Source organism: Erythrolamprus reginae, chromosome 1 (genome assembly GCF_031021105.1).
Source record: "Erythrolamprus reginae isolate rEryReg1 chromosome 1, rEryReg1.hap1, whole genome shotgun sequence".
Lineage (NCBI taxonomy): Eukaryota > Metazoa > Chordata > Lepidosauria > Squamata > Dipsadidae > Erythrolamprus > Erythrolamprus reginae.
This window is the reverse complement of record NC_091950.1, coordinates 85,939,503-85,957,260: the sequence shown is the minus strand read 5'-3', so window position 1 is coordinate 85,957,260 and position 17,758 is coordinate 85,939,503. Positions and strand designations below refer to the sequence as shown.

The 17,758-nt window shown below is 44.7% G+C and overlaps 1 protein-coding gene across 1 annotated transcript; it reads right to left on the bottom strand.

Moving 5' to 3' along the window:
- Positions 1-1,720: 1,720 nt before the first annotated feature.
- On the bottom strand, positions 1,721-15,972 carry LOC139170359 (acyl-coenzyme A thioesterase 3-like). The gene is made up of 4 exons (XM_070757469.1): positions 15,442-15,972; positions 8,489-8,565; positions 6,672-6,831; positions 1,721-1,950 (listed from the first exon to the last, which is right to left on the bottom strand). The coding sequence occupies exons 1-4, from the start codon at positions 15,896-15,898 to the stop codon at positions 1,850-1,852; spliced, it is 795 nt and encodes a 264-aa protein (XP_070613570.1). The 5' UTR covers positions 15,899-15,972; the 3' UTR covers positions 1,721-1,849.
- Between the last annotated feature and the right edge of the window lie 1,786 nt (positions 15,973-17,758).

Below are 17,758 nucleotides of genomic sequence, written 5' to 3'. Positions count from 1 at the left end.
CTGCCAAATGGTTGTGAGAGTTGCCGTGCTAGTTGGCCCCCTTGCACAGCAGAACTGGCAATCAAAAATGCAAAAGTAAGAACGTTAGCTTTCGTTATGTGGCATAGAGATTTTGTGGACAGCAAAGCTACTCAAAAATATGAGAATATCCTATTAGGAACCCAAAGATTATTTTTGTTGCATATTTATGTAGATATTTATTTGCAACCATAGATGTTAGTTGAACACATGAAATTACAGAAATCATATTAGTTTAACGGATCCTGCCCCTAATATTAACAGGGATATTTATCAAAATGTGCTTTTGCATCTTCCTTTGCAGCCATAGGAAACAGAAAATTCATTCATTATGCTTGTCTTCATGAGACAATAATATATCAATCGATCAGAATTGGAAGGGACCTTGGAGATCTTCTAGTCCAGCCCCCTATTGAAGCAGCAGACTGTATGTATACTAGACAAGTGTACACTTAAGAAGTGTATACACACCCTTCTTAAAACCTCCAGTAATGAAATACCCACAACTTCTAGAGGCAAGTTGTTCCACAGATTAATTGCTCACAGGACATTTCTCCTTAATTCCAGGTTGCTTCTCTCATTTATTAGTTTCCATTCATTGTTTCTTTTCCTGCTCTCTGGTGCTTTGGAAAACAAGTTGACCCCCTCTACTTTGTGGCAACCACTCAAAAACTGGAATACTATCATGTGCCCCCAGTTCTTTTTGCTAGACTAGCCAAACCCAAATCCTGCAACCGTTCTTGATGTTTCAGTCTCCAGGCCTTTAATCATCTTAGTTGCTCTTTTTTGAACTTTTTCCAAAGTTTCAATATCTTTTTTATGTGGTGACCAAAACCGGGTACAGTATTCCAGGTGTAGTCTTACTAAGGCTTTATAAAGTGGTAGTAATATCTCATATGATTTTTATTCTATGCATGTTTATACAACCAAGGATTGTATTGGTTTTTTTGGCTGCTGCTACACACTGCTGGCTAACATTTCGGTGATTGTCCACTAAGACTCCAAGATACCTCACTTACTGTTTTTGAGTCAGGTTTTGCTCAATCTGTAGTTGTACCTTTGGTTTTTCCTGCCTAGGTATAAAAACCTTGCTTTTCTCCACATTAAATTTTATTTTGTTGGATTGGGCCCATTGTTCAAGACTGTCAAGATCTTTTTGGATCCTGAATTTGTCTTCTGGGGCTGGCTATTCCTGCCAGCTCAGTGTCATCTCCAAATTTGAGAAGTTCCCCTTCTATTCCTTGTGCCCAAGATGGAATCTTGTGGTACTCCACCGCTTACTCCCTCTGACATGTAGAAGTAGTACCATTAAGGATGAGTCGTGTGTGGTTTGTCAGCCAGTTACAAATTAATTGGTGTTTTTCTAGCTTACCAAGTAATTTGTGGTCTACTTTGTCAAATATCTTACTGAAGTCTAAGTATACTATGTTCACAGCATTTTGCTGGCCTACTAATTTAGTCACTTCGTTAAAGAATGAAGTAAGATTGGTTTGGCATGATCTTTTTTAACAAACCCATGCTAGCTTTTAGCTGTAACATTGTTTCTAGATGTTTGTAGATCTGCTTAATTTTTAAGATCATATTGTTACCTTAATCAGAAAATGATTTGGTAATTGAGAGTGATGAGACAAAACATTTCATTGAAAATAGGAAAACAGCTGTGTAAGATACAGTTTGACCAACAGCTCCTATAATAATGCATTCATATGATATAAAAATTGCATTTTGTCTTTATGAGGTCAATTATGAAATTATTTATTTAAATTACATGAATAAATATATACAAAAATTGTAAGCACAGTTCCATATCAGATGTAAAAGGTTAGCTGTTTCAAGAGGAATCCAAGATCGGTTGTGCAGCTTTAGTGAGAGAATCCAACAGCTGATAATAGGAGTATTTTAGATCATATTCCATATCATACCAATAATTCACTGAGGAAGAAAGAAAAAGACTTTTAAAACTATTAATAGTATTCTTACCCCATAATTTAAGCTTTATAATGAACTCTGTGATTCAATGCAAATTAAAAAACAAACATACAGATAACCTGCAGATTCTACCCTTAATATTATTACCAATTCTCAACCAAACACTGGGCTTTTAAGAGATTCTGTTCTTGGAACCTTGGAAGGAAGTAATCCAATTGTTCTGCCCATTATAAATAAATTGAGCCGTGAGATTTTAACAATTCTGCTTCAATAAACAACTTTATTACTAGCAATAGTTACACATGGCTATAACAGCATTCTGATACAGTTATTTTCAAATGTAATCTAGTTTTATATATTTTTCATGGAAACAGAATTTATTTATTTATTTTTAAAGGGTGTAAAGTAGGGAGATCATATAGAGTCCATTGTGAAGATGATCTTTAAATGGACATAACCAAGGTAGTCCTTGCTTAACTATGTTAATTAGGAGTGCAATTTTGACTGCTAAGCAATGTGGTTGTAAACAGCAATGTTACGTAAGCTCATCCCTCAGCAACCACAATTCCAGCAGTCCTCATGGCTGTTGTTAAGTGTGGACCCCCTTGCAATGCCCGGCAAGCTTCTTACAAGCAAAATTCATGGAAAAGCACCAAATCCTGAGCAAGCTAGCAAGCAGGCTGGCGGGCAGTTAAGTGGCTGCCGTGGCATGGCACAAGCGGAGAATAGGTGCTACAAGTTACAGAAGATGAGCAGGTGGCTGCCATGTGAATGCAGTCATGTGAGCATGATATGGCGTACATGGGGAGTAGGTGCTAATGGCAGGTGCACACTACGCTATATGAGTTCCCTTGGATTGTGTGCTCCATAGCTGGGTTCCTCAGGAGACAAAGCAGCAGAAGTGAACTACAGCAATGACTTGCAACTTTCCCTACAAGCTTCCCCAATGGCTCTGCTTGCCAGAAGCTGGCAGGGAAGATCACAAATGGCTAGCAAGTGTCTGCAGGACGCTGCAACCATCAAGTTGCCAAGGCCCAGTGTCCACATCAGATCCACATCAGGACACTGCCATTCTGGAGGAGGGAGGAGGGTTGGTATTTTTATGATCTGTGTTTTGGTCCTTTGATGTATCTTCCTGGGGAGGGATGAGGCTGGGGCCATCCGTTTTGTCTTAGCTCCAAAGAAGATGGGGGTGTGGTGCCTGAGAATAGTTTCTTATCACCTTCTCTGCTTGTAGTTCTCACAACAACCCAACAGCTGGCGATTGGCCCATGTGGGGTTGAGCAATAGGGAGGGTTTTTGACAAACAACTTTCAACCTAAAGTTCTAGTGCGGCAACTTTAGATCCTACCTATTCTCTTTGCTATCACTGTCTCCCAATAAAAGTTCCTGTTGAAATGCTACCGGTTTCAAGAGTTCTGCTTTCTCGAGGGGACCGCTGAGGTAAGACCTTACACCCAGTTTGTGATCACAAGAGTGCAGAGATGACCAGTTGTAAGTTCCACTTGTTGAGCACTATGGTAACGTCAAATAGACACTGAAGAGATGGACATTAATCAAGGACTACTTACAGCATATAACTTAATTTGACTTTAAACTTAATTTGCTTTGCAGCAGAGAAACTGCTAAACTGTCAACGCATAGTGGTAGAACATGAACTTCCCAATTAAAATGCAGTAGTCCCTCACCTATCGCGGGTGTTACGTTCCAGACCTGGCCGCGATAGGTGAAATCCGCGATGGGGAATTTATCGACTGATAGTACTTATTTAAGTATTTATATTGTAATTGTTTGGTAAGTTTTTATTGTTTTAAGTGTTTATAAACCCTTCCCACACAGTATTTATTTTAGATACAGTATTTAAATACAGTATTTACAATTTTAGATTTTTTTTTTTTTAAAAGCCTGCCGATAGTTTGGCGGGCTGTTTAAATCTGCCGATCGACTTCCTCAGAAACCCGCGATGAAGTGAAGCCGCAGTAGGTGAAGCGCGGTATAGCGAGGGACTACTGTACATCATTATTTTCAGATCTCACATGTTCAAGAGCTGGTTTGGATCCTGAGTTGCCTTCTATAAAATAAATATTATTTCAAGTGGAAGTCCTAACTAACTATCGACTCCAATTGTGAAACAGAGTCGACTGACAATGAGTCAGTCGAGGTGACTGGGGCTAAACGTCTTTGTCCATCTGTCTGGGAGGAGTTTGACTTGGTGACACCTGATGAAGTGGACAAGGCCATTGGAGCTGTGAGTTCCGCCACCTGTTTACTGGATCCGTGTCCCTCTTGGCTGGTTTCGGCCAGTCGAGGGGTGACACGGAGCTGGGTCCAGGAGATTGTCAACGCCTCCTTGGGGAGGGGGTCCTTTCCGCCACTTTATAAGGAGGCGGTTGTGTGCCCCCTCCTCAAGAAGCCTTCCCTGGACCCAGCCGTGCTTAATAACTACCGTCCAGTCTCCAACCTTCCCTTCATGGGGAAGGTTGTCGAGAAGGTGGTGGCACTTCAACTCCAGCGGTCCTTGGATGAAGCCGATTATCTAGGTCCTCAGCAGTCTGGATTCAGGCCCGGCTACAGCACGGAAACTGCTTTGGTCGCGTTGATGGATGATCTCTGGCGGGCCCGGGACAGGGGCTTGTCCTCTGTCCTGGTGCTCCTTGACCTCTCAGCGGCTTTCGATACCATCGACCATGGTATCCTTCTGCGCCGGCTGGAGGGGTTGGGAGTGGGAGGCACTGTTCTTCAGTGGTTCTCCTCCTACCTCTCCGGTCGGTCGCAGTCGGTGTTAGTGGGGGGTCAGAGGTCGACCCCGAGGTTTCTCCCTTGTGGGGTGCCTCAGGGGTCGGTCCTCTCCCCCCTGCTATTTAATATCTACATGAAACCGCTGGGTGAGATCATCCAAGGGCATGGGGTGAGGTATCATCAATATGCCGATGATACCCAGTTGTACATCTCCACCCCATGTCCAGTCAACGAAGCAGTGGAAGTGATGTGCCGGTGCCTGGAGGCTGTTGGGGCCTGGATGGGTGTCAACAAACTCAAACTCAACCCAGACAAGACGGAGTGGCTGTGGGTCTTGCCTCCCAAGGACAATTCTATCTGTCCGTCCATTACCCAGGGGGGGGAATTATTGACCCCCTAAGAGAGGGTCCGCAACTTGGGCGTCCTCCTCGATCCACAGCTCACATTAGAAAAACACCTTTCAGCTGTGGCGAGGGGGGCGTTTGCCCAGGTTCGCCTGGTGCGCCAGTTGCGGCCCTATTTGGACCGGGAGTCATTGCTCACAGTCACTCATGCCCTCATCACCTCGAGGCTCGACTACTGTAACGCTCTCTACATGGGGCTACCTTTGAAAAGTGTTCGGAAACTTCAGATCGTGCAGAATGCAGCTGCGAGAGCAATTATGGGCTTCTCCAAGTATGCCCATATCACTCCAACACTCCGCAGTCTGCATTGGCTGCCGATCAGTTTCCGGTCACAATTCAAAGTGTTGGTTATGACCTATAAAGCCCTTCATGGCACCGGACCAGAATATCTTCGGGACCGCCTCCTGCCGCACGAATCCCAGCGACCGGTTAGGTCCCACAGAGTTGGCCTTCTCCGGGTCCCGTCGACTAAACAATGTCGTCTGGCGGGACCCAGGAGAAGAGCCTTCTCTGTGGGGGCCCCGACCCTCTGGAACCAGCTCCCCCCTGAGATTAGGATTGCCCCCACCCTCCCTGCCTTTCGTAAACTCCTTAAGACCCACCTTTGCCGTCAGGCATGGGGGAACTAAAACACCTCCCCCTTGCCCATGTTGTTTGTTGATTGATTGACTGTGTGCCTGTTTTTTATATATACTGTTTTTTTATGAGATTATTAATTTCAATTGGAACTGGATGGGTGGGCATTGGATTTGGTATTGTGTACTGTACTGTTTTTTTATTATTGTTGTGAGCCGCCCCGAGTTTGCGGAGAGGGGCGGCATATAAATCCAATAAACCTAAACCTAAACCTAACCTAACTACTAGAAGATAGTTTTTGACAATTCTTTCTTTTGCAATCTCCTCAAGGTCATTGAACATGTGACCTTGAAGGTGAAGCCAGATCTATGGCTACAAGTGGTTTGCTTTGAATTGATCACGATATCTCTGCTGCTGGATAAGTGTAATAACCTTTTAAAGATCCCTATGCTCATCTAATGCTCTTACTCTTGGTTTTACATTCTTTAAGCTTCTTGTCTTTCATATGTACTTTCAGTTTTAATACATATATCCTATATATCTAGGTTTTCATTTTTTTTCATTTTTTTATTGTAAATTCTGGTCTGTTTTCTATGCTTTTAAACTGACTACATCCCACACTTCTTATACTGGCCTATGATGATAATAAAGATTTGATTTGATATTTTGAAATTACATTGAATGCAATCTAACTGAAGACAGAAGAAATTGGCAATAGCCTCACGGTATTTTTACAGCCCTCTCTAAGCGGTTTACAGAATCAGCCGATTATCCACAACAATCTGGGTCCTCATTATACCCACCTCAGAAGGATGGAAGGCTGAATCAATCTTCAGCCGATGGTGAGATTTGAACTGCTGAAGTACAGCTAGCAGTTAGCTGAAGTAGCCTGCAGTGCTGCACTCTAACCACTGTGCCACCCTGGCTCTTGTTTAATATTGATATTGAAATCTGGTGAGCTTGTAGCTATTATAAATTAAAAGATAACTTTGGCATTTTTCTTACCTGCTATGCAGCCATGTGATTGCTGAACATGATGGAACCAAAGAGAAGGAAGATACAACATTTCACCAGACTTCACAGTACATCTTAAAGGCTTTGCCTGAGCATATTCTGGGTATTGTTTCAGATCTGGATTTAAAGGATCTAAAGGGATCCAGGGTACCTTTGTGGATGAAAGGTTAATGATATTAATAGCTATTAATAAGATAGTTATTTCTTCCAGAATTGAGTCATTTTTTTCTTTTTAAGAGAAATATTTATTATTATTATTATTATTATTATTATTATTATTATTATTATTATTAATTAGATTTGTATGCCGCCCCTCTCCGTAGACTCAGGGCAGCATACATTTAAAAAGCTCTGAAAATAGAATCCTGCAGAATTATTAAGCAATACAACCAAATATAAAAAGGATTTTTTAAAAACAATTAGTGTGGAGATGGGACAGAGTCCCAGAAGGACAACCATCACTGCCGTCCTACACCAATCTGGGCTTTATGGCAAAGTGGCTACATGGAAGTCTCACCTCAGTGCAAAGCACTTGAAAGCCCACTTGGAGTTTGCAAAATAAAAAATAAAAACAACCCACCCACCCACCCCCATATAATAGACACTGAGACTGTGAGGAACAAGGTTCTCTGGTCTGATGAAACCAAGATTGAACTATTTGGCCTCAATTCTAAACATTATATCAGAGGACTGCTCATCATCTGCTCAGCATCATCCAACAGTGAAGGATGGGAGTGGCAGCATCATGATGTGAGGGTGTTTTTCAGCAGCAGGGACTAGGAGACTGGTCAGGGTTGAGAGGAAGCTGAATGGAGCAAAGTACAGACTTATCCTCAATGGAAACCTGTTCCACGGAGCTCAGGATCTCAAAATGGGCCGAAGGCTCACTTTCCAATAGGTGTCATGGCCCTATCAGTGCCTGAGTCCGAGGTGGAGAATGAGACCAAAGCTAGGGAAACAACTGGAGGAGCAGGACGAGACAGTCCAGGGTCCCTCAAGCCTGAGAAGGATCGCCAGTGAGAGAGGGCACAGGAGGACCAGGCGAGGGGGGAAGACAGGGCAGGCAGCGAAGCAGATGAGGAATTAATAATAATAATAATAATAATAATAATAATAATAATTTATTAGATTTGTATACCACTCCTCTCCGAAGCCTTGGGGCGGTTCACAACAATGATAAAAACAATATTATAGTGGCACAAATCTAATATTAAAAGAAATAACTAAAACCCTATCATATTAAAACCAGACAACACATACATACCAAACATAAATTATAAGGAGCCTGGGGAAAAGATGTCTCAAATCCCCCATGCCTGGCGGTATAGCTGGGTCTTGAGTAGTTTACGGAAGATAAGGAGGGTGGGAGCAGTTCTAATCTCCGGGGGGAGTTGATTCCAGAGGGCTGGGGCCGCCAGAGAGAAGGCTCTTCCCCTGGGGCCCGCCAGACGACATTGTTTAGTCGACGGGACCCGGAGAAGGCCAACTCTGTGGGACCTTATCGGTCGCTGGGATTCGTGCGGTAGCAGGCGGTTCCGGAGGTACTCTGGTCCAATGCCATGTAGGGCTTTAAAGGTCATAACCAACACTTTGAAATGTGACCGGAAACTGATCGGCAGCCAATGCAGGCCACGGACTTTCACACACACACACACACACACAGTCTGATCTCTGAGCACGGAGAATGGAGAGGAAGCGGAATCAGCGCAGAGCAACCCGACCGATTCTGGAGGAGGTTCATGAAAATATTTTTAAACTAATAAGATATAAACATAGGTTTATAAAGTAGACTTAAAAGTTATACCTACCTTCTCTGCTGTTTTATCTTCCAGAATATCAAATGACCCATCTTCTGATATGTCGTAAGTTGCTGGTGGATATAACTCTGGAACATGAAGTACATATGGAAGCGTATTGCTTACGATTAACTCTGCAGTTCACACACTGTGCATGTGCTACAGCACCTCAGGGCAATGTGGCAAACTCACAGGAGCACCATAGGGTATTTCATCACTTAATACAGATTGTTACCCTAAAACAGATTGTTTTACTGGGAATTATTTTTATCAGAAATCTGAAGTTGAATTTATATATAGCTTTGGGGAGGGGGGATATTTATGTATTTATTTATTTCTATAAATATAAAAAATCATATATGTCCACATATAATCACCTGTTTTAATACTGAGGACAAATTAGGCATTCTGTGGGAATGCAAGACTGGAATTCCCTTTTCCTGCCTTTCTTTTTAAGCCAAACACTGGGAAGAAGAATTTGGAATGGGGCCATAGCACAGCATAAATATCGTTTAATTCTCTGATTAATCAATCCAAATTCTAGCTCCCCGATATACGAGGGTCGCCCAGAAAAGTAATGCATCACATTTTTTTCCTTCAACAATTATTTATTTATTTGTTTATTAATCAGATTTGTATGCTGCCCCTCTCCGCAGACTCGGGGCGGCTAACAGCAATAATAATACAATGTAAACAAATCTAATATTTAAGTTAATTTAAAACCCCAATTTAGAAACCAATCATACATATCATGCATAAATTTTTATAAGCCTAGGGGGAGGGAAAGTCTCAATTCCCCCATGCCTGATGACAGAGGTGGGTTTTAAGGAGCTTACGAAAGGCAAGGAGGGTGGGGGCAACTCTGATATCTGGGGGGAGTTGGTTCCAAAGGGTCGGGGCCACCACAGAGAAGGCTCTTCCCCTGGGTCCTGCCAAACAACAGTGGAGAAGGCCAACTCTGTGGGACCTAACTGTTCGCTGGGATTCGTGTGGCAGAAGGCGGTCACAGAGATATCCTGGTCCGGTGCCATGAAGGGCTTTATAGGTCATAACCAACACTTTGAATTGTGACCGGAAACTGATTGGCAACCAATGCAGACTGCGGAGTGTTGGTGTGACATGGGCATATTTAGGAAAGCCCATGACTGCTCTCACAGCTGCATTCTGCATGACCTGAAGTTTCCAAACACTTTTCAAAGGTAGCCCCATGTAGAGAGCATTACAGTAGTCGAGCCTCGAGGTGATGAAGGCATGAGTGGCTGTGAGCAGTGACTCCCGGTCCAAATAGGGCTGCAACTGGTGCACCAGGTGAACCTGGGCAAACGCCCCCCTCGCCTCAGCTGAACACAATGAAACTTACACACAAGAAAGAATGATGTTTCTTCTGCACTCCCTATTTTTCCACGTAATCTCTGTCCTGTTCTATGGCCTTCCTCCAGCGAGTCACACAAGGGCATGTATGCCCTGTCGGTACCACTCCTTGTTCTAATGGCCTCACCCTCTGTTCTTCTGTTCTGTTCTTCTAATGGCCTCACTCTGTTCTTCTGTTCTGTTCTGTCTTCTAATGGCCTCACCCTCTGTGCCCAGGACTAACCGTACTTCTCTCAACTGTAAATTCCCCATAAACTGTACACAAACGTTTGTGAATGTTCCCAACAGTTTCTTTATCTGCAGTGAGAAGTTCAATGACGACACGCTGCTTGTAACATACACCAACTATAGATGCCATTTCAAAACACTGCTGCAGCTACGCTATCTATCTGAAGAAACGCAAAATTTACACACACACTCCTGACAATTCAAATAACGTATATCTAATGTTTTGCATTCGTACCATTACTGTAGGCTGGGGGGAAAAAAAGTGATGCATTACTTTCTGGGCAGCTATCGTATATCAGCATTGGAAATTTTTAACCATAATATCTCCCCTTCAAAGTTAACAGAAATTTCAGAAGAAGGGAATTTATCAAGGAGTCGACCCTCCCCACCCCCCTTATCAACAGCATCATTCTAAAATGTCCCCACTTTCATGCAGATGCTTTTATAAATATTTTAAAAGCAGGAAAGAAATCACAAATCCTATGTAATCCCTGGTTTGGTTACTGATTTTTTTTTCTTCCAGAAATTGTGTCAAAAGTTCGAGATCTAGAGCAGTGTTTCCCAACCTTGGCAACTTTGGTTTCCGGTCACAATTCAATTCAAAGTGTTGGTTATGACCTATAAAGCCCTTCATGGCACCGGACCAGAATATCTTCGGGACCACCTTCTGCTGCAGGAATCCCAGCGACCGGTTAGGTCCCACAGAGTTGGCCTTCTCCGGGTCCCGTCAACTAAACAATGTCGTCTGGCGGGACCCAGGGGAAGAGCCTTCTTTGTGGTGGCTCTGACCCTCTGGAACCAGCTCCCCCCTGAGATTAGGACTGCCCCCACCTTCCTTGCCTTTCGTAAACTTCTTAAAACCCACCTCTGCCGTCAGGCATGGGAGAATTGAAACATCTCCCCCTGCCCATGTTGTTTTGGTGTTTGATAGATTGTGTGCTTGTTTTTTTATATATATTGGGGTTACTTTTATGAATTTTTTAACCTAAAACTGTAATTAGATTGGTCTAGGTCCTCAACAGTCAGGATTCAGGCCCGGCTACAGCACGGAAACGGCTTTGGTCGCGCTGATGGATGATCTCTGGCGGGCCCGGGACAGGGGTTTATCCTCTGTCCTGGTGCTTCTTGACCTCTCAGCGGCTTTCGATACCATCGACCATGGTATCCTTCTGCGCCAGTTGGAGGGGTTGGGAGTGGGAGGCACTGTTCTTCAGTGGTTCTCCTCCTACCTCTCTGGTCGGTCGCAGTCGGTGTTAGTGGGGGGTCAGAGGTCGACCTCTAGGTTACTCCCTTGTGGGGTGCCTCAGGGGTCGGTCCTCTCCCCCCTACTATTTAATATCTACATGAAACCGCTGGGTGAGATCATCCAAGGGCATGGGGTGAGGTATCATCAATATGCAGATGATACCCAGCTTTACATCTCCACCCCTTGTCCAGTCAGCGAAGCAGTGGAAGTGATGTGCCGGTGCTTGGAGGCTGTTGGGGTCTGGATGGGTGTCAACAGACTCAAACTCAACCCGGATAAGACGGAGTGGCTGTGGGTTTTGCCTCCCAAGGACAATTCTCTACATGGGGCTACCTTTGAAAAGTGTTCAGAATCTTCAGATCGTGCAGAATGCAGCTGCGAGAGCTATCATGGGCTTTCCTAAATATGCCCATGTCACACCAACACTCCGCAGTCTGCATTGGTTGCCGATCAGTTTCCGGTCACAATTCAAAGTGTTGGTTATGACCTATAAAGCCCCTCATGGCACCGGACCAGAATATGTCCGGGACCGCCTTCTGCCGCACGAATCCCAGCGACCAGTTAGGTCCCACAGAGTTGGCCTTCTCCGGGTCCGGTCAACTAAACAATGTCGTTTGGCGGGACCCAGGGGAAGAGCCTTCTCTGTGGCGGCCCCGACCCTTTGGAACCAACTCCCCCCAGATATCAGAGTTGCCCCCACCCTCCTAGCCTTTCGTAAGCTCCTTAAAACCCACCTCTGTCGTCAGGCATGGGGGAATTGACCTTTTCCCTCCCCCTAGGCTTATAAAATTTATGTATGGTATGCTAGTATGTATGATTGGTTTTTAAATTGGGGTTTTATAAATTAATTAAATATTAGATTTGTTACATTGTATCATTATTGCTGTGAGCCGCCCCCAGTCTGCGGAGAGGGGCGGCATACAAATCTGATAAATAAATGAATGAATGAATGAATGAATGAATGAATGAATGAATGAATGAATGAATAAATAAATAAATATTAGATTTGTCACTATGTACTGTTTTTGCCATTGTTGTGAGCCGCCCCGAGTCTGCGGAGAGGGGCGGCATATAAATCCAATAAATCTAATCTAAATCTAATCTAACTTAAAGATATTTGGACTTCAACTCCCAGAATTCCCCAGCCAGCAAATATCTTCTAGTTGCCAAGGTTGGGAAACATTGATCTGGAGTATAGCCTTTCCAGCACGATGTGTTCCACATGTTTGAGGAATATAACCAGTGATGGGCTACCAAAACTTTTACTACCACACTGTGGGCGTGGCTTATGCATTTTGTTTCAACATCTTTCAGTGCAAATTGGATATTCTGGGGTGAAGCTCCATTTTCACTACCCCACTGCGTTCCCCCCCATCCGGGCAGTAGCCCACCGCTGATTATGTACTATATAAAGTGTATGTATGTACGCACGCATAGCTCTTCTAAATTTATACACATTCAACCTCATTTCCAGAGCCCAGAAGGGAAAAAAAGGGAAAAAATTAAATTTTGCTACCGGTACTGTGTACCTGACCGTACCCGTAGGAGCCCACCACTGAATATAACTGTCAAAATGCTCAGCCCACAAAACTATTGTTCCAATAACCTATAGCAGTGTTTCCCAACCTTGGCCACTTGAAGATATCTGGACTTCAACTCCCAGAATTCCCCAGCCAGCATTTGCTGGCTGGGGAATTCTGGGAATTGAAGTCCAAATATCTTCAAGTGGCCAAGGTTGGGAAACACTGACCTATAGAGCCGTTATGGTGAGCCTACGGCCCACGTGCCATAGATGGCATGCAGAGCCCTCTCTGTGGACATGTGAGCCATCGCCCCAGCTCAGCTCCACCGGGCATTCGCATGTGCCAGCTGGTTTTCGGATGTTTGCCACACATGCATGGGGAGTGGGGCACATGTCAGAGAAGCATGGTGGGGGTCACACGCACATGCGCAGGGGCAGAGCACACGCAAAGGTTGTGCGTGCATATGCAAGGGGCGGGGCATGCGGGCATTGCATTATGGGTGTGCACATACGAGCTTTTGGCACACAACAACAAAAAGGCATCATTGCTATAGAATAACAGGTTTGGGAAAGTTTATTGTAATCCATTATGCCCATGTACAGGTAGTTACATAGAAACATAGAAGATTGATGGCAGAAAAATACCTCATGGTCCATCTAGTCTGCCTTTATTTTATTTCCTGTACTTTATTTTAGGGTGGATATATGTTTATTGCAGGCATGTTTAAATTCAGTTACTGTGGATTTGCCAACCACGTCTGCTGGAAGTTTGTTCCAAGCATCTACTACTCTTTCAGTAAAATAATATTTTCTTATGTTGTTTCTGATCTATCTCCCAACTAACCTCAGATTGTGCCCCCTTGTTCTTGTATTCACTTTCCTATTAAAAACACTTCCCTCCTGAACCGTATTTAACCCTTTAACATATTTAAATGTTTCGATCATGTTCCCCCTTTCCCTTCTGTCCTCCAGACCAGTGTTTCCCAACCTTTTTTGAGCCGCGGCACATTATTCACATTTTCAAAATCCTGGGCAACACTGAAAGGGGTGGGGGGTGGGGGTGGGGGTGGCTAAAGAAAAGTTTGGACAAAAAAAAAATCTCTTCCTCCATTTTGCTCTATTTCTCCTTCCCTCTTTCTTTCTCTCTCTTCCTTCCTTCCCTTCTTTCTCTCCATCCCTTTCTTTCTTCCTCTCTTTTTTGCTCTCTTTCTCTCTCCCTCCTTCCCTCCCTCTGTCTTTCTATCTCCCTTGCTCTCTCTGCCTCTCTTGCTATCTCTCTTTCATTCTCTCTCTTTCTCTCTCTTTCTCTGTCTCTCTTGCTATCTCTTTCTTTCTCTCTGTCTCTGTCTCTCTTTGTCTCTCTTTCTCTCTCTCTTGCTATCTTTCTCTTTCTCTGTCTCTTGCTATGTCTCTCTTTCTCTCTCTCTCTGCCTCTCTTGCTATGTCTCTCTTTCTTTCTCTTTCTCTTTCTCTCTCTGCCTCTCTTGCTATGTCTCTCTCTCTCTGCCTCTTGCTGTCTCTTTCTCTCTCTCTCTTTCTCTCTTGCTATGTCTCTCTTTCTGTCTTTCTCTCTCTGTCTCTCTTGCTGTCTCTTTCTCTCCCCCCTCTCTCCCTCTCTTTCTCTCTCTCCCTCTCTTGCTATCTCTTTCTCTCTCTTTCTCTCCCTCTCTTGCTATCTCTTTCTCTCCCCCCTCTCTCCCTCTCTCTTTCTCTCAGCAGCCGCAGCAGGTAGTAGCCGTGGGGCGGTGGCAAGGTCGTCAGCTGTGAGGCGGAGCTCCGGAACGGAGGCACCGACGGCGTCTAGCTGCCGCCGTCAGTGCCTCTGTTCCAGAGCTCCGCCTCACAGCTGACCACTCTGCCGCTGCCCCACGGCTACTACCCGCTGCGGCTGCTGAGAGAAAGAGAGAGGGAGAGAGGGGGGAGAGGGGGGCTACTACCCGCTGCGGCTGCCGCTGCTGCCACCATCACCCTCCCGCTGCGCGCCGCCCTTCCGCTGCCGCTACCCTCCCACCAGGCCCCAAAGCTCACCTGCTGCAGCCGCCAGGGAAGCTCCAGCCAGGCGGGGCGCTGCAGTTGCCGGAAAACTTGGAAGGCGCTAAGAAGGAAGCTCAGCTTCCGTTCTCACAACTTTTTGCTCTTCACAAAAAGTTTCGAGACCAGAAGCTGAGCTGCTTTCTTTGCGACACACACTACTACTGTAGTAGTAGCACTCCCCCCCTAATAGGAACTCCTGCTTGAAAGGGGGTTGGACTAGATGACCTACAAGGTCCCTTCTAATTCTAATAATAAATCTAAATTAAGGATGAAATAATTTCCCGCAACACACAGCCAATGCTGTGCATGCAGCGCACCAGTAGCGGTGATAGTAGCAAGCATCCCCTGGTAGGAACTCCTGCTTGGGGAGAAGGGGGGTTGCACTAGATGACCTACAACTCTAACAATAAATCTAATTGAAGAATGAAAGAGTTTCCAGCGAGTTCCTACGCTTCCCGCTTTTCCACCCAGCCTTCCTCAGTCGTGTTTGTTTCAGGGATTCTCTGCCCCGCGATCCCCGTGGGGGTTTCAGCCCTCATCCACCGGTGCAAGTTTGCCACTCACCGGGCGGACAGAAGAGCGTGGCTCCGAGGCGGCCTTCTCGCACGGGCACTCTCCGCACGCCTTCGGCCATGAAGCGCCTCTTGCTGCGGCAGCTGCAAAGGGGCGAGCCGGAGACTCCGCGGCCGCCGTATACCTCGTAGGTGACCCAGAAAGGGGTGAAGACGTTCCTCTTCCTCAGCCTCTTGTGGGGCGTCGTGGATTCCAGCGTCCACAGCAAACCCATGGGCTCGACCCCGGAGTAGCTGCCGCCCAGCGACGGGGAGCAGCTGAGGTCCAGTTCCCCGTCGCCCCCGGCCCGATAGTAAGCGCGCGATTGGAAAAGGTTGCCGCTTTCATCCACCAAAGAGGCCGCGACGGTGACCTCCTGGAAGGGAGGGAGGCCCTCGATCTTCACCTGGACCGGGTCGTCATACAGGCAGGCGGGGGAAGGCAAGACCAGAACGCGGGGCGCCGCCATTCGAGTAAAAGTTCCCTCAAAGCCAGCCGCGCTTTATTTTGCTCCCTCGGACTTTTGACTCCCGCTTTATAAACCTGAGGCTTTTAAGGATTTAGGGCGGCGAATAAAAAGCATCCGTGAGGGTTTCTGGGAGGTGTAGTTCCTTAAAAAACAGAACGCGAGGTAATTTTGTGCCCATTAATTGTGAAGGCGCCGAGGCAGAACCATTTACACCCTCTCATCCCTAGGAAGGAGCAACAACCAATTTTGAAAAGCTCGCCAGGAATAATTGCAGGGATGTTTGTTCAGTCTTGCGTCTTTTCAAACTACAGTAATCCTCTTCATGTAACATGGGTCACGTCCTCAGACGCAGTCAATCGCAGTGCAAGGAGGGGAAATTTATTTATTTGGACTTACATGCTGCCCAGTTCCCAAAGTTCTTGTACACCATTGTCCAAGTACAATGTACTTGTTCAATAATACATCCATTCAGTTGGGATAACAAAGTTGTAATAAATCTAGCTCTCGGTTCCTGCTAAAAGATTGCGATGTAAAAAGTAATGAGTCAAATTTTCCACCTGTAAGTTATTACAAGTGCATAAATTGTGTGTCGTTGGTAATCCTTTGCACCTTCCATTCAAAGAGGCTGTGGGCATTGTTTGAAAGCAAAGTTCTATTAAGAGCTGTCTGAGGAATGCGACTGTAAATAGCATATTCCTTGCCCATCCTTTTAAAAATGGTGCCACATAGTTAATGCTATGTCTAAAATCTTTTTTAAAAATAAGTAGTCCTTCAATAACGTAGTTTTTAAAATCCATACATCGTTTAACATCTTATAACAGTAACTCTTGAGTATTGTTCCAACAAGGCAACAGTTTAATCTCCAAAATGCCAAGGATTATATAAAGTTCCAGGTCTAATGTCTTTATTAGCTTTTATTTCATTCATCAGCTTGTCAGTCCCCACAGAGACAGATGTGTGTGGATCAAATAAAGCTAGCAGGCTGTGTAGTTAGGACACGTAGTAGCCATCATGTCATCTACTGGTTTAGCTGGAAGCCCATTAATCCCATTATAGGGCAAAGATGGTAACTTGGAATTACGAAATGCAAAACGAAATTCAACTCAAAACGAAATTCAATGGTGAAAAAAGTAAGATTTTACATTTAGGCAAGAAAAACAAAACACACAGGTACAGTATATGTGGTACCTTGTTGAATAGTGGTGACTATGAGAGGGATCGTAAACTACTTAAAACCCACCTATACCGCCAGGCATGGGGGAGTTGAGACACCTTTCCCCCAGGCTCTTTATATTTTATGTTTGGTATGTATGTGCTGTTTGGTTTTTAAATATGATAGGGTTTTATATGCTTCTTTTTAATATTAGATTTGTTTTGCTATAATAGTTTTTTATTATTGTTGTGAGCCGCCCCGAGTCTTCGGAGAGGGGCGGCATACAAATTTAATAAATTATTATTATCATTATCATTATCTTGGAGTCCTAGTGGACAACCATTTAATATGAGCCAGCAGTGTGCAGCAACTGCCAAAAAAGCCAACTCCGTTCTAGGCTGCATTAACAGAGAGATAGAATCAAGATCACATGAAGTGTTAATAGCACTTTACAATGCCTTGGTAAGGCCACTCTTGGAATACTGCATCCAGTTTTGGTCACCATGGTGTAAAAAAGATGTTGAGACTCAAGAAAGAGGGCAGAGAAGAGCGACAAAGGTGATTAGGGGACTCGAGAATAAAACATGAAGAACAGTTGCAGGAACTGGGTATGTCTAGTCTTATGAAAAGAAGGACTAGGAGTGACATGATAGCAGTGTTCCAATATTTCAAGAGTTGCCACAAAGAAGATGGAATCAAACTAATCC